General features: G+C 37.6%; 1 protein-coding gene across 1 annotated transcript in view; it reads left to right on the forward strand.

Moving 5' to 3' along the window:
* The first annotated feature begins 606 nt into the window (after window positions 1–606).
* NUP107 (nucleoporin 107kDa) overlaps window positions 607–22,681 on the forward strand; it is a 28,440-nt gene continuing 6,365 nt past the window's right edge. The window contains exons 1-15 of the mRNA XM_011929282.1: window positions 607–886; window positions 4,812–4,902; window positions 5,049–5,125; window positions 6,575–6,634; window positions 7,303–7,448; window positions 7,570–7,618; window positions 11,498–11,567; window positions 12,266–12,384; window positions 13,118–13,156; window positions 17,182–17,332; window positions 17,673–17,785; window positions 18,717–18,819; window positions 19,516–19,676; window positions 20,772–20,897; window positions 21,611–21,724. Coding sequence (XP_011784672.1) covers window positions 707–886; window positions 4,812–4,902; window positions 5,049–5,125; window positions 6,575–6,634; window positions 7,303–7,448; window positions 7,570–7,618; window positions 11,498–11,567; window positions 12,266–12,384; window positions 13,118–13,156; window positions 17,182–17,332; window positions 17,673–17,785; window positions 18,717–18,819; window positions 19,516–19,676; window positions 20,772–20,897; window positions 21,611–21,724 — 1,599 coding nt within the window. The 5' untranslated portion in view covers window positions 607–706. The remainder of the gene's footprint in view (window positions 887–4,811; window positions 4,903–5,048; window positions 5,126–6,574; window positions 6,635–7,302; window positions 7,449–7,569; window positions 7,619–11,497; window positions 11,568–12,265; window positions 12,385–13,117; window positions 13,157–17,181; window positions 17,333–17,672; window positions 17,786–18,716; window positions 18,820–19,515; window positions 19,677–20,771; window positions 20,898–21,610; window positions 21,725–22,681) is intronic.

The following is a 22,681-nucleotide window of genomic DNA, read 5'->3' on the forward strand; positions in this document are numbered from 1 at the left end:
AAATAGGTCTTAATGGGCCCTCTTCCCACACATTCTCAAAAAGTACCAGGTAAACACTTTGTAGTCACAGAACAGAAGGTTTTTTGCTTTGTGTTCATGTTCCGTCTAGGTCTAATTCTGTTTAGACTTGACCATGTAGCTGCTATAACAGAGTGAAACTCAAGTCATCTCCTAGTGTAACCTGGGCTAGGATAGGCTAGTAGTATTTCTGCCTTGCCTGACTGAGGCATGCCCTTTGTGGGCCAACTGAGTATGTTTTAAGTGGGGAAGCAGACAACTGTGTGGCTATTTGGAACGCTTGTAATCTTGTGACAATTTCATTCCCTTTGTTACTTAGCTAAATTGAAACTGAATTTGTTTCAGCCAGGCGCAGTGGTTCAGACCTATAATCCCAGCACTTTGGGTGGCCAGGGTGCGCAGATCATGAGGTCAGGAGTTTGAGACCAACCTGGCCAACATGGTGAAACCCCGTCTATACAGAAAAGACAAAAATTAGCTGGGTGTGGTGGCGTGCACATGTAATCCCAGCTACTCGGGAGGCTGAGGCAGGAGAATTGCTTGAACCTGGGTAGTGGAGGTTGTGGTGTGCTGAGATCATGCCACTGCACTCCAGCCTGGGTGACAGAACAAGACTCCGTCTCGGAAAAGAAAAAAGAAAAAATGAATTTATTTGTATATAAATTCAGGATAGGTTTATCATCTCTTGATGACGTGTAAAATATATGTAAGTATAAAGGATTTATGGTTGATGATGACTTTTTTTTTCTTACAGGATCCTGATGCTCCCATAAGACAGAAAATGCCACTTGATGATCTGGATAGAGAAGATGAAGTTAGATTACTCAAATATCTCTTCACGCTAATCCGTGCTGGAATGACAGAAGAGGTCAGTCATGTATACCCTTCTTGTCTAATTTCAAAAAGTCATAGACTCTGAGTTGGAAGAGATTTTTGTGGTTGCCTAGTATGCCTTCTTAATGTAGTAATTCCAATCGTCGTATTTCTAGATCTAACTTCCTGTTCGAACATTTCCAGTGATAAGGCACACTTAACTTGTGAAAACAATGTAATGAGTTTGTACAACTCTAATTAATAGAAAATTATTTATAACAAGTCATACTTTTCTTCCCCATATTGCACTGCATACTCTAAGTATATCCCCATTATGTATTTTTTTGTTCGGTTTGGGATTTTTGTTTTTGTTTTTGTTTTGTTTGAGACCATGTATTGCCATGTTGCCCAGCCTCATCTGGAACTTCAGGCCTTAAGTGATCCTCCTGCCTTGACCTTAACAAGTGTTGGGATTATAGGCATGAGACACTGCACCTGGCCCAATCTCCATTAATTTTTTTTCTTTCTTTCTTTTTTTTTTTTTGAGATGGGATCTCACTGTCACCTAGACTGGAATGCAGTGACATAATCACGGCCCACTGCAGTCCTTACCTCCCAGGCTCAAGCCCTGCCTCAGCCTCCTGAGTAACTGGGACTACAGGTACATGCCACTATGCCCAGCTAACTTTTTTATTTTTTGTAGAGACAGAGTCTCACTCTGTTGGTCCAGGCTGATCATGAACACCTGGGCTCAAGTGATCTTCCTGCATTGGCCTTCCAAAGTGCTGGGATTGCAGGCATGAGCCACTGCACCTGACCCAATCATCATTATTTCTAATGCTGACTTTTCAGAGTTTAGAATAAACCCAACCCTAATTCTAGGTGATACTGTTTAGGCACTTGAAGGCTACAGTGGATCTCAAACTTCTTACTTTTAACCTTACCTTTTAAAAATGTGTGTGATAGTTAATATCTTATATGTAGAATGATAAGTATCTAATTGGACAGTTTACCAGATGGCTCTTTAGGTGAGATAGTGTGATGTGTAGGAGTTTCAGTCTTCAGTATTATGTTGTACTTGGTTTACAGTACTTTTTGCAGTGGTCTTTAGATAGATCCTATGTTAGTTCAAAGTGTTGTTTGTTCTCTAGAAAGTTATCAACCATAAGCATATATTAATTTCTTATGTAATTTCTTACAGTAATGATTTCTTACAGTAATAAACCTTGGTTTATTAAGCATCATTCTTACTGTTTTTATTAAGAAAAGAAGTTGGCCAGGCACAATGACTCATGCCTGTAATTTCAGTATTTTTGGGAGACCACGGCAGGAAGATCACTTGATGCCAGGAGTTTAAGACTAGCCTGGGCACCATAGCAAGACCCTGTCTCTATTATTAAAATATTTTAAATTAAAAAAGTTGATACCATGTATTTGTTTATTCAGAAAATATATAAATCCCAGCCACTCTGCTAGACAGTGTGCAAGATACTAGAAATTGCTATAGTAAATGAGGGATTTATTTTATTTATTTATTTATTTATTTACTTACTTATTTATTGTAGAGACGGAGTCTCGCTCTGTCGCCCAGGCTGGAGTGCAGTGGCGTGATCTCGGTTCACTGCAACCTCCGCCTCCCGGGTTCAAGCAATTCTCCTGCCTCAGCCTCCTGAGTAGCTGGGACTACAGGCACACGCCTCCACGCCCGGCTACTAATTTTTTGCATTTTAGTAAAGACGGGTTTTCACCGTGTTGCCCAGGCTGGTCTCAAACTCCTGAGCTCAGGCAATCCGCCTACCTCAGCCTCCCAAAGTGCTAGGATTACAGGTGTGAGCCACCGCACCCAGCCATGGGATTTATTTTAAAAAACAAAAATACAGTCATATTATTGAAGGCTCAAAAAACAGAAATTCTCAAGGTCTCACTAGCTTTATAAAAACCACAGATAGTGAGCTTTTTGTTTTTAATTATAGCACTTTTTCTTTTGTCTTCCTTTTTAAGATAGTTGAAGTCATAGTATACATTCAAGTTTTTTCCCTCTTTTTTAATAGTAATTTGAGATTAAATTTACATACCATATAATTCACCCATTTCAAGTGACACCATTCATGTTGTGAATTGTATAATATATATTGAATTATATAACAAAATTTGCCATTTTAATCATTTAAGTGTATAATTGTATTATGAATTATATAACAAAATTTGCCATTTTAATCATTTAAGTGTGCAGTTCAGTGGCATTCATTACATTAACAGTATTGGGAAACCATCACCACTGTCTGTTTCTAAAACTTTTTCATCAACCCAAATACAAACTGTAACCATTATATGCAGTAACACCTCATTCTCTTCTTCCCTCAGCCCCTGTAACCTCTAATCTACTTACTGTCTCTATGATGTATAGGTGGAATCATACAATGTGCTTTTGTGACTATCTTATTTCACTTAGCATAATGTTTTCAATATTATATATTGAGTTTTTATCCTGCTTTTTTAAGATACCCTATCAAAACATTTTTCCATGTTAATTCCTACATAACTCTCATAGATTTTAAAGGTTGCAAGTTCAGAATGATGTTAGGGGTATGATATTCTTTAACTGGTTGTATTAATCAGGCTTTCTGGGTTCAAGTGATAGAAAGCCAACCTAAGTTACTTTATGCTTACAAGAGGAGAATTCATTGACTCATGAAAGTGGTAAGTATAGAAGGTATAGCTGGCTTTCAGCAGGATCCAGGGACTCCAAAGATATCACTAGGATACTGTCTATTTCCAAGACCCATAGCTCTACCCTTCTCTCTGTGCCTTCATTCCCAGGAAGCTACTCCCCATGTTTTATCAGAGATGGATATGAGAAGCTCCAAGCTTACATCCTCCTACCAGCTAGCAATCTCAGTAAAAGGAGTATATTTTCTTTCCCAGTATCTCCAGCAAGAGTCCTGATGGTGAATCTTGCTATAGCTCACATCCCTAACCTTAGAGTTCTGGAATGGGATCAGGCCTATCCAAAACATAGGAGCTAAGAATGGGGAAAAGGTGATTCCCTAAAGGGATGATGAAACAACAAACATATATTTACCTTACTGGTATATAAACACATTTACTTACTGACTTATTGGTCAAGTTGAACATGCAGTATCATCAGTGGAGTAAATGAGCAGTAACAGCCTTGTCATTAGAGACTGTTTTTGTAGTAGTTTTTCATAAATCAGAAGTCATCAATCTCTTTAACCCCATTTGTTTCTAGCAGAATTAAATGCCAGTGAGTGCAGTGGGAACCTATTGTTAAGCCTAAAGTCAAATAGAAAAGGGATTTTTTAGAAATAAAAACAGGGCCAGGTATGGTGGCTCACACCTGTAATCCCAACACGTTGGGAGGTTGAGGTGGGGGGGGATCCCTTCAGTCCAGAAGTTCGAGACCAACCTGGGCAATATAATGAGACTCTATCTCTGCAAAAAATTTTTAAAAAGAAAGAAAAATAAAGGCAGAGGCCACAGAAAGACATGCATATGTTTTAAAAATAGAATACCATTATTTATTTATTTATTTATTTATTTTTTGAGACAGGGTCTCACTCTGTCACCCAAGCTGGAATGCAGTGGCACAATCTTGGCTCACTGCAACCTCTGCCTCCTGGGTTCAAGTGATGCTCCTGCCTCAGCCTCCCGAGTAGCTGGGATTACAGGTGCCCGCCACTACGCCAGGCTAGTTTTTCTATTTTCAGTAGAGACGGGGTTTCACCATGTTGGCCAGGCTGACCTGGAACTCCTGACCTCAGGTAATGCACTTACCTTGGCCTCCCGAAGTGTTGGGATTACAGACATGAGCCACCGCACCCGGCCAGAATACCATTATTAACTACCTACATCCATCCCTTGTAACATTTGTTCCATTATCTAAGCTTGTCATATATTGGTTATACTTTACTATAAAGCACCCAGGTTATTGGACTGACTGCTTTTTCTTGTTTCTTAAGGCACAACGACTCTGTAAACGCTGTGGTCAAGCATGGAGAGCTGCAACACTTGAAGGCTGGAAACTGTACCATGACCCTAATGTTAATGGAGGTATTTTAGTAGATTTTATTTTGACAATTGAGGACAAAGGCATTTCGCTCTAAATGCCAATCTTTGTGAACTATAGCTTCTCTTTTTAGAAAGGATTGTAATAAGGTTTCATTTTAAACCAGAAATTTTCTTTTACTGTCTTATAGGAACAGAATTAGAACCTGTTGAAGGGAATCCATATAGACGCATTTGGAAAATAAGTTGCTGGAGGATGGCAGAAGATGTAAGATAAATAAAATATTCAGTGATACTGTTTTTAACTCAATTAATTGAAAGCCTATTCAGGGGCTATGAAACGTTGAAAGTAGTGTAAAACTGGTTTTCAAAGAACTTCCAATTAAACTGAGGAATAGGCTTAACAACTTATCAGAATTATTAAAACACTGTGTACTAAGAATTAAACATTGATATAAGGCAGAAATGTAAAGGAGGTACCAAATGAATTTAGAGAAAAAGTACTGGACTAAAGCTTAAAGCTGGCTTCCCTAAGGAAAGAGTTGAATTGAACTTTTAAAACTTAGTAGGATTTGCGATTTGGGAATGAAAAACAAGAGGAAGAAATTCTAGGTAGGATACATAGATTGGGAAACTCAAAGTAAGGTAGGTCTACCAGGTTGGAGTAGAATGCTCATAAAGGAAATACTGTCAGTTCTGTTGTAACATGACATAGATATTCAAAGTCACCACAATGTGCAGCATTGTACGAAAACCCCACAGGACTTACAGGAAAATGGAGTTAAGAGAAAAATACTCAAAAACTTCATTAGTGATACGTAAAGTAATAAAAAGTTAATAAAAATGGTAGCACAGTTTTACATCTGTCAAACAGATTAAAAAATACATAAATACTACAATAAATAAGGCACTTTACCTTGAAAAAGGCCCAAAGTTTGCTTGTGGAATTGGATGTCAGGGTGGTAGAAGCTCTAGCGCAGATAGCAGTAGTGTTTTTGAGAAGATCAGCATGGCAATGGCAAAATATACTTAAAATTAGATGGACAAAAGGCTGAGAAAGTAATTAGGAGCCTGTCAGAATTATTTGGACACTAAGTCATAAGGGTCTGACCTAGGATGGTATTGATGGGAATGGAAAGGAAGGAAGAGACACTGGTAGGAGAAGTGATTAGAAGAAACAAGGCAGAGGTGGACTCAGTTATGCAGTAAGAGTCTCTGAAGTCTCTTGTTTGGATGATAAGAAAACTGGAAATACCAAAAGTAAAATGAGGAATTAGTTAGTTCTGCATAGGAATTAGATGCAAACTAATGCATGCCTTGTTTTGATGTTGTACATAGGTCAATATCAGAGAGTATCAGGTCAATATCAGAGAGTATCAGGTATTGAGAAACATTCTAGGAGAAAATAACTGTATGGGTTGTATCTGGAATAAAATTTGATTTTAAATATTCAAAGCATCCACTAGAGTTGGATCTGCTTTCACCCGATATTTGGCATTTAAATGTTTTACTTTTTTTCTCCAGATCTCAGCATTGATTATTTCATCACACTGAAGTTGTTCCTTGTTACTACCCCACTAGATCTTTCACTAAAGTTTAAAAACTGTCAAGTGAATAGGTTCAGTCTAGAAGAGATTGCAAGACTCCACATTATGAGGAAAATTGACATACTAAGAAAAACAGTATTTCAAATTTGTTTATATTCATTGTGTTTTAGGAGCTTTTTAATAGATACGAGAGAGCAATTTATGCAGCTTTAAGTGGGAATCTTAAGCAGGTATGCAATCTGTTTTAATGTTTAAATTTTTTCTGTGGAATAAAATTAAATACATAAAATATTCTAACAATTGTATATAACAAATATAAACTTAAGTGTATATGCTTAAGTATGTATGTACATACTTAAGTGTAACAATGATAGAGATAATCATGAATGAGATCATGACTCGTTGTGCTTAATTTGATGTATCCCATAACATACATGGTGTTTTAATGAATGAAATCAGATTTCAGTTTTTAACTAAGAATTGTAAATTTAACTCCAACACACATTTATTGATGACTTAAAATATTCATAGCTGTATGCAGAAATGTGCCAGAAAGGCACAGTGAGTCCTTGGGTTGTCTTACATATGCATGTGTTTCTCACAGTCCACTACTCCCTACATATTATAGCTATCTTTAGGGATACTACACTAATCAGTTGAAATGTCATATCAGCCTGGAAAACATGTTGTTAACAGTATGAAAAAATCTGAACAGTTCAAACATCTTACAAGATGTAGTTGGCGGGGGAAAGCTTATTTGGCATGATTTTTTTTTAAATCCGCCATGTTTTATATCATTATAAAGTGATTTTATAGTCTGTATCATTGGATGTAATTGCTTTTCCTTTCTTTTCTGTTGAATATGTCTATATGTTTCTGTTTTGTAATGGGGAAAAAGCTGCTTCCTGTCTGTGACACCTGGGAAGACACAGTTTGGGCCTACTTCCGGGTGATGGTGGACAGTCTGGTAGAACAGGAGATCCAGACATCAGTAGCAACTCTGGATGAAACTGAAGAACTCCCTAGAGAATATGTGGAAGCAAAGTGAGTTTGTTTGTTGGATTGTTTTGAGTTATGGTGATTTGTAGCATGCTCTTTGATGTTTCATTTTACAGCCCTTTTTCATATTATTAATATTATTCTTTTCCCGTTGTTTCTTTTGAAGCTGGACCTTAGAAAAGGTTTTTGAGGAACTTCAAGCTACAGATAAAAAGGTAAATGTTAATAGGAATATGTTAGACATCTGGAATAGGAAACAGTGTTATTCTGTTGTGCACTGTAGCTGAAAGGAAAAAGGTGGAACTTTCTCCCTTTTTCTCACCTATTAAAATAAGAATCATTCTTTGAAAGGAAGAAACTCAGTTACATAAATGATACATCATTTTTAGTTTTTTGTTTAGGATTAATTTCATCTACGTATATGCACATAAGCTATATTTATTCCTTTTTTAAAATTTAAAACACATTATGGAAAATTATTAAGACTTTATTTTCCTAGATCTTAAAATCTAATATTTTCTAAAAATTATATTATTTTAAAAATGCTTAAACAACTGTAGTAATATTGTATGTACTTGTAACAGTAAAATAATTTAAGAATGTATAAATAAAACCTTTATAGTAATATCTACCCCTTTATGGTTATTCCCCTGAGATGATAAAACATGCTGATATGTATCCTTCTATATTTCTCTCCATGATCTTACAACTATGTGTAAATAACATAGATATTCCAATTTAGAATTTTGATTTTTGTGTTTTTCACACTGTACTACATATATTACTCTATAGCTTGATTTTTTTTTTCATTTAATGATAATCTCCAAGTTAGTTTATTCATTTTCACTTAACCTTATTCTTCTTAATAAATAATGTTCTTTAGAATAATGTATGATTTATTTCAATCATTCCCCTTTGGGTAATATTTAGATTATTTCTAGTGCTGTAATGAACTTACGTGTGTGTGTACTTAGCTACTAGTTCTTCTATTTCTTTGGGATAAGTTTCCTGAAAGCAGGGTTACTGGGTTAAGGAGTATAAATAAGTATATGCTTTATACATTGTATATACGTATATACAGTGTTTCTGAATGAATTATCTGAAGACAGCACGTTTGATACCTTAAAAATATATACAATAAAAATAAATAAAAAGGCCAGGTCTGGTGGCTCACGTCTGTAATCCCAGCACTTGGGAGGCCAAGATGGGAGGATCACTTGAAGCCAGGAGTTTAGACCAGCCTGGGCAGCATAGCAAAACTTCGTCTCTAAAACAAAAATTAGCTGGGTATGGTGGTGCACCCACTTGTAGTCCTAGTTCCTCCAGAGGCTGAAGTGGGAGGATCATGGCTTCAGTGAGCTGTGATTATACTACTGCATGGGAGCCCAGGAGGTCATGGCTTCGGTGAGCTCTCATTGCACTACTGCACTTCAGCCTGGGCAACAGAGCAAGGTCCTGTCTCAAAGAAAAAAGAAAAATTAAATAGGTAGGTAGGTAGGTAAAGAAACATTTTGAAATGGATGCCGCATGCCTGTAATCCCAGCTACTTGGGAGCCTGAGGCAGGAGAATCGCTTGAACCCAGGAGGTGGAGGTTGCAGTGAGCCAAGATCGCAACATTGCACTCCAGCCTGGGCAGCAAGAGTGAAACTCTGTCTCAAAAAAAAAAAAAGAGGCCGGGCGCGGTGGCTCAAGCCTGTAATCCCAGCACTTTGGGAGGCCGAGACGGGCGGATCACGAGGTCAGGAGATTGAGACCATCCTGGCTAACACGGTGAAACCCCGTCTCTACTAAAAAATACAAAAAACTAGCCGGGCGAGGTGGCGGGCGCCTGTAGTCCCAGCTACTCGGAGGCTGAGGCAGGAGAATGGCATAAACCCGGGAGGCGGAGCTTGCAGTGAGCTGAGAACCGGCCACTGCACTCCAGCCTGGGTGACAGAGCGAGACTCTGTCTCAAAAAAAAAAAAAAAAGAAAGAAAGAAAAAGAAAATTGAAATGGAAAAATAATGTATTACCTGGTTGTGGCAGTTAATTCATACTTCCACAAGTAATTTATTGAATTATACATTCTCATCAGCCTTAAATGTCACACTTTTTATGTTTTGCCAGTCCATCAGAATAGGTGGGAAGTAATCTTGCTATTCTACTCACATTTTCTTGTCTGTTCATAAGGCTGAGCATGTTTCCTTATGTTTATTGACCATTTGCGAATTTTTTGTTCATATCTTTTAGCTATTTTTCTTTGGAGTTTTATATTTTTCTTATTATTATATGGGAGCACTTGATATAGTAAGGAAATTAATGCTTTTTCTGTCAAGTATTTATTACCAGTCTATTATTTTGGAGATTCTAGCTAATGAAATAAAACAAGAAAATTAAGGAACAGATATAAATACTAGAAGGGAAGAACATTTACATATGATAAAAATATTAGTCTAGAAACTTAAATCTCAGTAAGTTACTAGAATTAATAAGAGAATTTGTTAAAGTAGCTAGATACAAGACAAAGTTTTTTTTTTTAAGTCAGTCTTTCTTACTTGTTATAACTATTTAGAAAAGGATTTAGTACCCCCTCCCCAAAAGTTCTATTTAAATGAGTGACCAAAACTAAAGAGATCTAGGAATAAAAAATTAATCTAGGGTTTCAAGCCCTTCATTTAAAAAACTATAGAATCTTACTAAAGGACATAAAATAAGACATAAATAAATAGATATATCATGTTCCTGGATGAGAGCCTTTAATATAAATGTCACTCATTCCAGAATTAGCGTAAAAACCTAATGCTGTGGGGTATTACTTCTGGACAGAAAATTGTCAAGTAAAAGAATAATTGAGAATGGCAAGAGCATTTTGAAAAAGAGCAATAGGCTGGGTTTGATGACTCACACCTCTAATCCCAGCAGTTTTGGAGGCTGAAGCAGGAGGATCACTTGAGCTCAGGAGTTCAAGACCAACCTGGACAACATGGCAAAACCCATCTCTACAAAAGAATTTTAAAAATTAGCCAGGTGTGGTGGCATGCTTCTGTAGTCCTAGCTTCTCAGGAGGCTGAGGTGGGAGGATCACCTGAACCCAGAGAAGTAGAGGCTGCAGTGAGCCGTGATTGCACCACTGCACTCCAGCCTGGGCAACAGAGTGAGACTCTGTCTCAAAAACAAACAAACAAACAAAAAATCACACTCAAAAGGAAAAAAAATAGAGGGTACTTGCCTTACTCAATAATAAAACTTAATATGAAGATACAACAAAACAGTATAGAACTGACATGAAAATAAATAGATGAGTGGAACACAAAGTCCAAACTAGATCCAAGTAGATATGACAACTTAACAGATGTCAGAGGTGACCTTTCATTTCAGAGGGAAAGGGGTAGTTTATTTAAATAAATGGTGCTGGCATAATTGGATTTCCATCCAAAGAAAACAAAGCTAGATCCTACCTCATGCCATGTAACTAAAATAAATTACAGATAGAGCAAAGGTTTGAATGTAAAAATGAATAAATGCTGAAAGAAAATTTAGACAGCCAACTAAATAAAAATTGAAATATGTTTGACAACAAAAAATGAACTATATTCTTCAAAAATATCAAGCTGCAAATAAGTTAGAAAAGGTTTTCTCTACTCTGTACCTGATCACTATTTTGTCTTTTTTCACCCTTGGTGCTATGTACAGAAGAGAATACTCAAAGAATACTTTCAAGTACTGCTGCTCATGTTGAAAGAAATCTTAATAGTTTTTTTTGCTTAGATCACATGAGTTCTTCCTTTCTGGTCCACCATGTGTAGTGCCAAGGTAAATAGGAATAAAATATAAGAACAAAAGTTTAATACCATTGAGAGATTAAATTGTTATAACATAGGTCTCTACTTTCAAAGATGCTTTTCAGTTCTGGATTTGTAAGCTATGAGTATATTCCAAAGGCAGTATCCTTTCCATGTTTTATTTTGTTTTGATCTTTCTAAGGCCCTTCATTTCCAGCTTTTTCTTTCTATATGTTCCTTCAAAAGTTCTAACATTTTTAGTTTAACAATGAATATATACTACAGAATGACCACTGGGAAGATTTATGGAAAATTAAAAACTTTTTTTTCAGAGAGTTCTGGAAGAGAATCAAGAACATTATCATATAGTTCAAAAGTTTCTTATCCTGGGAGACACTGATGGTAAGATATGGTTTTATTTTACTTTGTGTTTTTTTTGTTTTGTTTTGTTTTTTTGAGACAAAGTCTCACTCTGTCACCCAGACTGGAGTGCAGTAGCGCAATATCAGCTCACTGCAACCTCTGTCTCTTGGGTTCACAAGATCCTCCAGTCTCAGCCTCCTGAGTAGCCGGGGTTACAGGTGTGCACTGCTATGCCTGGCTAATTTTTGTATTTTTAGTAGAAACGGGGTTTCACCATGTTGGCCAGGCTGGTCTCCAACTCCTGACCTCAGGTGATCTGCCCTCCTTGGCCTCCCAAAGTGCTATATGTTATAGACATTGTATTACAGACATGAGCGACTGCACCCAGCCAGTTTTATTTTACTCTTTATGAGTTCTTCATTGTCTTGTAGTAATTTTTTAAAGTTATCCAAACAATGCATATGACTTACCATATCTTTTAATCTTGCTAAATATTAACCTATTTGAATGCAACTATTTACTTTATGTCAGAGGTGACCTTTCATTTGGTTTTTATAAAATAAAGTTTGGATTGAACCCAGACTCTGTTTAAGAGGGTGTAGAGTTATATCATGGCTATTAATTATGAGACAGTGACTTTAAAGCACTGTAGGAGTGAAGTAAATATTCTTGGTAATGTTTATTTTTTTCTTTTGATTTTATTCCTATCGTTGAATCTTCACTTTGATGGCTTGTAGGTTTGATGGATGAGTTTAGCAAATGGCTTTCCAAAAGCAGAAACAATCTGCCTGGACACCTCCTTCGCTTTATGACTCACCTCATTTTGTTTTTCCGTACTCTGGGACTACAGACCAAGGTATATAAAAATGAACGATTTCTTCTTCTCTGTAATGTTGATGCTATATACCTATTGTCAAGAAAACACTACTTTTTTTGTTATTGTTTTCTAGAAATGGTGATAAGGAATCAAAAGTCTTATATAGTCTTGTATAGTCACTCAATGATAACTCACTGAGAGTGGCCCTTTAGGGTTCTAGTCTGTGGCCACAGAATGCTGTTGGCTAACTGGTTTTTAATAGATTCATAATTTTGTTCTTGTCTGTACCCAGCTTTAAATCAACCAGCTAAGCTAACTAAACAAAGTGAGTTCTATGTGAGATTTTAAAACTTTGTTGGTTGTTGTTTTGTTGCTTTTTTTCTAAAAAGAAAGATAATATTTTGGTCAGAGTACATGTAGAAAGTGAATGATAAAGTAGTTGAAAGCTTGGGCTTTGGAGTAAGAGTCCTGAGTTTATACCCTTATTCAGCAGCTTCTATCTGTGTAACTCTGGGTAAATAAAACTTCCCTTGTCTTAATTTCATCCTCTGTAAAATGTGAACAATAATAGTAACTACCCAAAAAGAGTTATGATAAGGTTAAATCAGGCAGTAGATGAATTTTGGTAAGCACTTAGCTTGGTGTATACTTACTGCTCAGTGGTAAACATTACAATTACTGAATTATTTAATAGTGGAATTTGTATTAAAAATTCTATTACTCTTTCATATAAGCAGTTGTATTTATAATTATGTCTTTTTTTCCTACAAAGGAAGAAGTTTCTATTGAAGTTTTAAAGACATACATACAGGTAAACTTTGAGAACCTACAACCTGATTGTTTTTTACTATTTTAATGAAAACAAAACTCAGAATGATACTATTTTAATTCTCAATGGTAAGAAAGCATCAGAATCCATAAGTGGTCTTTTAATTATCAGCACAGTTGACCTTTGAACAATGTAGGGATTAGGAAAACAACCCACCCGCCCTGCACAATAAAAAATTCACTATAACTTTTGACTCCCCAAAAACTTAACTACTGATACCCTACTGCTGACCAGAAATCATACCAATAACATAAACACACAATTAGCACATTTTGTATATTACATGTATTATATACAGTCATCCCCTCAGTATACTTGGGGGATTGGCTCCAGGACCCCCACATATAACAAAATCTTTGTATACTCATGTCCCACAGTTGGCCCTGCAGAACCTGCATATATGAAAAATCTGCCTTCCATATTTGCAGATTTCACATCCAGATAATACTATATTTTCTAAGTTGAGTTGAAAAAAATTTGTGCATAAGTGGACCTGCACAGTTCAATCCCATGTTGTTCAAAGCTGAAATGTACTGTATTATTACAATAATGTAAGCTAGAGAAAAGAAAACATTACTAAGAAAATCATAAGGGGCTCGGAGAGGTGGCTTATACCTGTAATCTCAACACTTTGGGAGGCCGAGGCAGGAGGATTGCTTGAGTCCAGAAGTTTGAGATCAGCCTGGGCAACATAGGGAGACCCCTCTCTCTACTACAAAAAATGCTTTAAAATTAGCCAGGCACAGTGGTTCATATCTGTAAACCCAGCTACTCGGGAGGCTGAGGCAGGAAGATTGAGTGAGCCCAGGAGTTGGAGGTTGCAGTGAGCTATGATCTCAACACTGCCCTCCAGCTGGGTGACAGAGTGAGAACATCTCAAAAAAAAAAAAACCAATCAGGCCGGGCATGGTGGCTTGTGCCTGTAATCCCAGCACTTTGGGAAGCCGAGGTGGGTGGATCACTTGATTCTAGGAGTTCGAGACTTGCCTGGGCAACAGTGAAAACCTGTCTTTTTTTTTTTTTTTTTGAGACAGAGTGTCACACTGTCAACCGGGCTGGAGTGCAATGGCACGATCTTGGCTCACTGCAGCCTCTACCTCCCAGGTTCAAGTGATTCTCCTGCCTCAGCCTCCTGAGTATCTGGGATTAAAGGCGTCCGCCACCATGCCTGGCTAATTGTATTTTTAGTAGAGATGGGGTTTCATTATGTTGGCCAGGCTGATCTTGAACGTCTGACCTCATGATCCACCCTCCTCGGTCTCCCAAAGTGCTGGGATTACAGGCATGAACCACCACACCTGGCCTGTTAAAAAAAGAATAAATAATAAAAATCATAAGGAAGAGAAACTACATTTATAGTACTATACTGTACCTGTTAATACTGTAAGTTTATGTTGTCTGTTTACAAGATGAATTGTCTGTTTGAAATGGACAACCACAGTTACAGACCTCAATCTACAGTATATCAAGCAATTCACCTTTTTCTTGTAATCTCATGACTTTTCTCTGCTTCTTGGGAGAACTTCCAGTATCAGTACTGGCACTTTGTATGGCTCCCATGGTGTTATTAAGGGTTTATAGTATTGCACTAAAAAAATAGGAGACCTGGGAAAGATTACTTTTTATTGCAGTGTGCAACTGAAGAGACCAGCTGCTCTTCAGAGATGATTAGCATCACATGGCATTTTAAATGGATACTCGCAGCACTTGAACTCACCCCAGTAGTGGCAGGAAGTAGCTATAAAATTATTACAGTAGTATAGTACCTACTACAGTTAGTTTTATGCAGTTATGATTTAGTACGGCATGTTTGCTTGTTTACATTTCTCTAGACCACAATGTATGGTCTGCAAATGTGTATGTATGTTTTGATAAATTTTAACTTTTTATAATAGATTCATATATATTTTATAGTAGTAAGTGATAAAGTAAACCAGAATCTACATATAATGAATTTATGACATACCTAGTTTTTTTTGTTTTTGTTTTGTTTTGTTTTGTTTTTTGTGGGTTTTTTTTTTTTTTTTTTGAGATGGAGTCTCACTTTGATGCCCAAGCTGGAGTGCAGTGGCATGATCTTGGCTCACTGTCACTGCAACCTCTGCCTCCCAGGGGTCAAGCGATTCTCTGGCCTAGCCTTCCAAGTAGCTGGTATTACAGGCGTGCACCACCACGCCTGGCTAATTTTGTATTTTTAGTAGGGACAGGGTTTCACCATGTTGGCCAGACTGGTCTCAAACTCCTGACCTCAGGTGATCCGCCAGCCTCGGCCTTCCAAAGTGCTGGGATTACAGGTGTGAGCCACCTCACCCGGCCTACCTAGCTTTTTCTTAATTTACTCAGTATTTCTAGGCTATTAATTTGTTTATGAGTCTTTTTTCTTTTTTTTTGGAAACGGAGTCTCACTCTCTCGCCCAGGCTGGAGTGCAATGGCGCAATCTTAGCTCACTGTACCCTCCGCCTCTCAGGTTCAAGTGTGAATTTTTTTCAAATTATCACAAATCTCCAAAAAATGTTCTAATATATATATTTAAATTAATGTATTTATTTACTTAGAGATAGGATATTGTTCTGTCACCCAGGCTAGAGTTGACTGGCTAGGTCATAGCCTATTGTAACCTCAGACTCGTGGGCTCAAACAGTCTTCTCCCCTCAGCCTCCCAAGTAGCTGGTATTATAGACACATGCTGCCACCATGGCCAGCAAACTTATTTTTTATTTTTCTTTGTAGAGACTGGGTCTCACTATGTTGGCCAGGCTAATCTCAAACTCCTGGCCTCAGGTGATACTACCTTTTTTTTTTTTTTTTTTTGAGGCAGAGTCTCACTCTGTAGCCCGGGATGGAGTACTGTGGCCGGATCTCAGCTCACTGCAAGCTCCGCCTCCCGGGTTCACGCCATTCTCCTGCCTCAGCCTCCGAGTAGCTGGGACTACAGGCGCCCGCCACCTCGCCCGGCTAGTTTTTTGTATTTTTTTAGTAGAGACGGGGTTTCACCGTGTTCGCCAGGATGGTCTCGATCTCCTGACCTCGTGATCCGCCCGTCTCGGCCTCCCAAAGTGCTGGGATTACAGGCTTGAGCCACCGCGCCCGGCCGATACTACCTTTTTTTTGAGAGAGAGAGTCTCACTGTCACCCAGACTGGAATGTGGAGTGCAGTGGCATGATCTCAGCTCACTGCAACCCACCTCCCAGGTTCAAGTGATTCTCCTGCCTCAGCCTCCTGAGTAGCTGAGATTACAGGCATGTGCCACCATGCCTGGCTAATTTTTGTATTTTTAGTAGAGACAGGGTTTCATCTTGTTGGCCAGGCTAGTCTCGAACTCCTGGCCTTAGGTGATCCGCCTGCCTCAACCTCCCAAAGTGCTGGGATTACAGGTAGGAGCTACCAGGCCTGGTCTTAAGTGATACTTCTGCCTCAGCCTCCCAAAGTACTGGAATTATAGGCGTGAGCCACCATACCCAGCCAGTTTTCCAATATATTTATTGGAAAAAATCCACTTATAAGTGGACCCACACAGTTCAAACTTATGCTGTTTAAGAGCCAACTGTACTCACTTTTTGGAATTTAAAATTATTCTAGGCTGGACACAGGGGCCCATACCTGTAATCCCAGTACTTTAGGAGGCCAAGGTTGGCAGATCACTTGAGCCCAGGAGTTTGAGACCAGCCTGGGCAGCATAGTGAAAAGCTGTCTCTACTAAAAAAATACAAAAAATTAGCAGGGCGTGGTGGCATGCACCTGTAGTCCCACCTACTCGGGAGGCTGAGGTGGGAGGATCACCTGAGCCCAGGAGACAGGTTGCAGTGAGCCATGATCATGCCACTATACCCCAGCCTGGGTGACAGAGTGAGAACCTGTCTCAAACAAATAAATAAATATAAAATAAAATTATTCTGTTAGCAACACAAATCCACATCTGTATGAACCTTTCCTGAATACATTTGAAATTTTGAAGTAAACGTTTTATTTTATTATGACATACTTTGATCTTTTTCTATTTTTTAGCTTTTAATAAGAGAGAAACATACAAATCTCATAGCATTTTATACCTGTCATTTGCCTCAAGACTTAGCTGTTGCCCAGTATGCATTATTTTTGGAAAGTGTTACAGAATTTGAACAGCGCCACCATTGCCTGGAGTTGGCTAAAGAAGCAGGTAAAAATGGTTGAAAAGTTTCTCTTTTGGCCTTTGTAGGCAAATATTCATTTTGGCTGTAGTAACATTTATCCTTCTAGTTTTAAATCTTATTTCTGTTGAGGGGAAAAAAGGAATAAAATTTTCAGGGAATTTTTGTTTTAGGACTAAAGTTACTTATGCTGTAACTCATATGTAAAATATCTTTTAATTTTGGCATTTTCTTTTGTATAAATATCTTTCATATTTTACATATTTTAAGGAATTATTGTTCCAAATTTACTGAATCATTATGACTATTTAGAAAATATTACTATCAATTATTAATCTCTGTTTTTTGTTGCTTCAAAAAATTATTTAGATTTGGATGTTGCAACAATAACAAAAACTGTAGTTGAGAATATTCGAAAGAAAGATAATGGTGAATTTAGTCATCATGACCTGGCCCCAGCCCTAGATACTGGCACTACTGAGGTAATTTGGGATGGGGGGGCAGAGGTGTTGTGTAACTTCTAATAATCTTTTATGTTATTCCTTGCTGAACTTCTCCCTTTGTAAAAGAAGTAGTACATTAGTTTTTCTTTTTTAAGAATGTTTCTTTGTCAGCCCAGACCTTTTAAATTTAAAGTCTTACATAAAGGATTACTTATAGTAGTATGTTAAAGGAGCTTCTTAATAGAAAAAAATCTCAGCTTTGGCTTGTTGCTCATCAGGTTATTTTAAATACTTGATTGAATCACTAACTTATGTAGCTTGCTTACTCATATTTTCAGAAAGAAATAGAAAATTATATCTAAGAAAACTATCTTAGAGTAGCATTTAAAGGAATCACATGGCTAAATTGGTGAGGCATACAATATATAATTCCAGATTAATAATCCAGTAAGTTTTTTCTATAATTTATTTTTATTTTTATTTTTTTGAGACAACAAGGCTAGCTCTATTACCAAGGCTGGAGTGCAGTGGAGCTATCTCTGCTCACTGCAACCTTTGCCTTCTAGGCTCAAGCCACCCTCCCTTGGTCTCCCGAGTAGCTGGGATTACAGGCATGTGCCACCATGCCCAGCTAATTTTTTGTATTCCTTGTAGTGAAGGGGTTTTGCCATGTTACCCAGGCTGGTCTCAAACTCATGAGCTCAAGGGATCCACTCTCCTTGGCCTCCCAAAGTGCTAGGATTACAGGTGTGAGCCAGCATGCCCAGCAGTATTTTCTATAATTTAATAGAGAGCTGTTAAATATGAAAATACACTAAGGAAAGTTAGATGCTTTCATAATTTTGTATAACTTGAGGGAAAATGATGTTTACTGGAAGTATAGGTGTAAGTTAATTCTACTAATTTGTAGAATATCTTTAAAAAAAAAACCCTGATGTTCCTTTTTCTTTTTTTCCCCTTTCATAAATAGGAGGATCGTTTAAAAATTGATGTAATTGACTGGTTGGTATTTGACCCAGCGCAGAGGGCAGAAGCACTGAAACAAGGCAATGCAATTATGAGAAAATTCTTGGGTATGCTATATTTTTATGCAGCTTCAAACTCCTGGGCGCCATTCTTCTTTCTACCTCAGCCTCCTAAGTAGCTGGGACTACGGGCACCTGCCACCACACCCACCTAATTTTTAAAAATTTTTTTCTAGAGATGGGTTCTCACTGTGTTGCCTAGGCAGGTCTCGAACTCCTGGCCTTGAAGCAATCCTCCCAGCTTGGCCTCCTGAAGTGCTGGGATTATAGGCATGAGCCACCACACCCAGACTTTTTATTCTTTTTTAAAACGTTTTTATTCAAGTTCATGTATTTTTGAATTTGGGGGAGTTGTTTTTGATCCTTCCATGGGGAGGGAAAAACCAGCCACTCTTTATCAAACTTGGTATTATGAAATAAAACATTTTAACGGTGAATTTTCATTGTCTTCATCAATTTTGCAAATAATCTCAAGGCTATCAGACTTTGAAAAATGAATTGCTTCAAGACATAGAAGTATGTAAAAGTAACTGCATTTGGTGTATCCTTTTGTGATAGTATCACATTGAGATAGGAAAAAGCCAGTCTGTCAGGTAGAAAGATCACCAAGACTTTTAACAGAGTGCTTTGGGCCCTGAAATAGATATAGATCACTGTAAAATTTGTAAACCAGTGATTTGACTCCTTTAGAAACCATTACAGGGAAGTCCACGGGTATTCAAAATTGTGTATCTTTTTTCACAGCATCAAAAAAGCACGAAGCTGCAAAAGAAGTATTTGTGAAAATTCCTCAGGATTCTATAGCAGAAATCTATAATCAGTGGGAGGAACAAGGAATGGAAAGTCCACTTCCTGCTGAAGATGATAATGCTATCAGAGAACATTTGTGCATCAGAGCTTATTTGGTGAGACTGTAAAGAAAGCCGCAAATGTGCCTATCTTCATGGTGATTTTTCGGATTCACTCTCAGAGTTTGAACTTTTTTCTAGAAGTAGTGTTGGTTCATCTTACCTCTCTTGTGACTATAGTGCTGACTCATCCACAAGGGGACTGACATCATGACCTTGTCTTCATTAGCATGATTCTCTAATCGATGCTAACCAACCAAGAGCATCTCACATGGTAGATAGTGTCTATGATGTCTGGAAGTTATGTTTTCTTAAGATTTTGTGAATGCATGTCTCAGCTTTAAATTTCTGCTTTTATCAATAACTGAGAAAAAGCAAGATGCTGTAGGTTTGTTATGACTAAAATAGCAACATACTCATACAAAATTCATTCAAGGCCAGATGCGGTGTCTCACGCCTATAATCCCAACACTTTGGATGCCAAGGCAAGAGGATCGCTTGAGCCTGGGAGTTCAAGACTGGCCTGAGCAACACAGTGAGACTCCCCCATCTCTACAAAAAAATAAAAACGAAATTAGCCAGGCATGGTAGCATGTACTTGTAGTCCCAGCTACTTGAGAGGCCGAGGTGGGAGGATCACATGAGCCCAGGGAGTTGAGGCTGCAGTGAGCGGAGATCATGCCTTATCTTCATTAGATCATGCACTCCAGCCTGGGTGACAGAGCAAGGTCCTGTCTCAAAAACAAAAAAAAAATTTATTCAATAAATAATTACGTAATGATAGTGGGTTAGGTAGTAGGGCCAAATCTGTGGATAGCACCCTATCCTTGCCCTCTAAAAACTAATAGGCTAGTTAAGAAGACAAGTACACATGCCTATGTTACAGAGCAATAAATGTCAAGATACATATACAGTCAGGGTGCTGATATTGGAGCATATGCCAGAAAACACAATATATATACCTTGTTTGTCACTTGACAAAACATTTATTCATGATAGGAATTTTTGGAGGCAAAAAAATACATATTGAACAGTTTTATTTCTTGATGCTGCAAAATTATTTCTAAGAATCAAATGTTAAAAATTTTGGAGAAATGATAAAAGTGAAAACTTTTGTTATTTTATATTTTGGTTTTTTATTTTACATTTTAGGAAGCCCATGAAACCTTTAATGAGTGGTTTAAGCATATGAATTCAGTTCCACAAAAACCTACTTTGATACCTCAACCAACTTTTACTGAGAAAGTGGCTCATGAACACAAAGAAAAGAAATATGAAGTAAGTTAAATATGGATCTGGGATGTGCCTATTGTATCTTATAAATGTATGTTGTATATTTAAATGGATCATTTCTTCAGCACTATCTTTCTATCATAACAGGTAATCTTCCTGTTAATGTCCTGCTTTGGAAGACACAATCTGTTTTTGTTTTTTTTTTTTTTTTTTTTTGAGACGGAGTCTTGCTGTGTCGCCTGGGCTGGAGTGCAGTGGCGGGATCTCAGCTCACTGCAAGCTCCACCTCCCGGGTTTAGGCCATTCTCCTGCCTCAGCCTCCTGAGTAGCTGGGACTACAGGCGCCTGCCACCTCGCCCAGCTAGTTTTTGGTATTTTTTAGTAGAGATGGGGTTTCACAGTGTTAGCCAGGATGGTCTCGATCTCCTGATCTCGTGATCTGCCCGTCTCGGCCTCCCAAAGTGCTGGGATTACAGGCTTGAGCCACCGCGCCCGGCCGACACAATCTGTTTAGTTACTTTTCTGTAGGTAATTAACCAAACATGAAAAATGCCTTCAGGTGATATGAACATTCATTTACAAAGTTAACATTTTAGCATTTTATTTAACTGCAGTCTGTTAATACTTATTTTTGTATTTGGCAGACTGAAACGTCAACTCTTTATGATGTTCTATATGTATGTTCCTGTCTGTACTTTACAAATACATTATTTATTGGGTTTTATACATTATATGTCTGCCTTGTGTTTGTTTTGCAGATGGATTTTGGTATTTGGAAAGGGCATTTGGATGCCCTAACTGCTGATGTGAAGGAGAAAATGTATAACGTCTTGTTGTTTGTTGATGGAGGGTGGATGGTGGATGTTAGAGAGGTAAGCCGTGTGCTTTGTTTATAGCCAAAAACCGAAACACTCACCATGTTTTTTTTTAAATATTCTGTCTCTAAATGGGAGCATCTACAGATTTTACATAATTGTAGATATAGCTAAATCCCATATTTTAAGCTAAACTGAAAATACTAGCTAGGGAATGGGAATATTTGATTCTTGGATAAACTGTTAGTTCATATTTACTATGTTCACACAGGATACAAAAATTTAATTTTTAAAAATTCTGGAGCTAAAAATTTAATTATACATGTATGTGACTCCATTTACAGATATAAAGATAACTCGAGTAGTATCAGTAAGGCATAGCTAAGGTAGGGGCTCTCACCTCTGGGCTGTCCATTTTAATGACCTGGCAAACTTTTTAAGAATACTACAGGGTTCTACTCCCAGAGATTCTGGTGTAATTGGTCTGAGGTAGGGCAGGGGTTTGTTTTTGTTTTTTTAATCACCTGGAGTGCTTTAATATCATATATAGCCTGTGTTGAGAACCAGTTACAGAAGTATTAAGTGCCATAAGAAAGGCACAAGTTAAGTATTTTCTGAGTACCGGAAAAGAAAAGATTGTTTCCACCTGAAAGGGAACTGGAAAGTATGCTTGAAATGTTAACATTTAACTGAATTTTGAACATACTGGTAGAATTTGGATGAGCTGAGATGGGGAAAGAAAGGATACTGAGATAATAGTCATATAAGGGAAAGACATTGCAGCCTGACCCTGGTGCATGACAGAAACAGTGAGTAGCTTAGTTTATCCTCTGTAGACCTGATGAGCTGTCTGAGAACTGGAAATGCTGGCTTCTTGGATATTCGATGTATTATTTTGAACAAAGAAAATGATAGGAGTGTTCTTGGTATCTTTCCTTTTGCTATTCTTCATACCCTCATCTGTTTAATACTTCTTCTTTAATTTTAGGTGCTGCTTTTTTTTTTTTTTTTTTT

Source organism: Colobus angolensis, unplaced genomic scaffold (assembly GCF_000951035.1).
Source record: "Colobus angolensis palliatus isolate OR3802 unplaced genomic scaffold, Cang.pa_1.0 Scaffold80, whole genome shotgun sequence".
Classification (NCBI taxonomy): Eukaryota; Metazoa; Chordata; class Mammalia; order Primates; family Cercopithecidae; genus Colobus; species Colobus angolensis.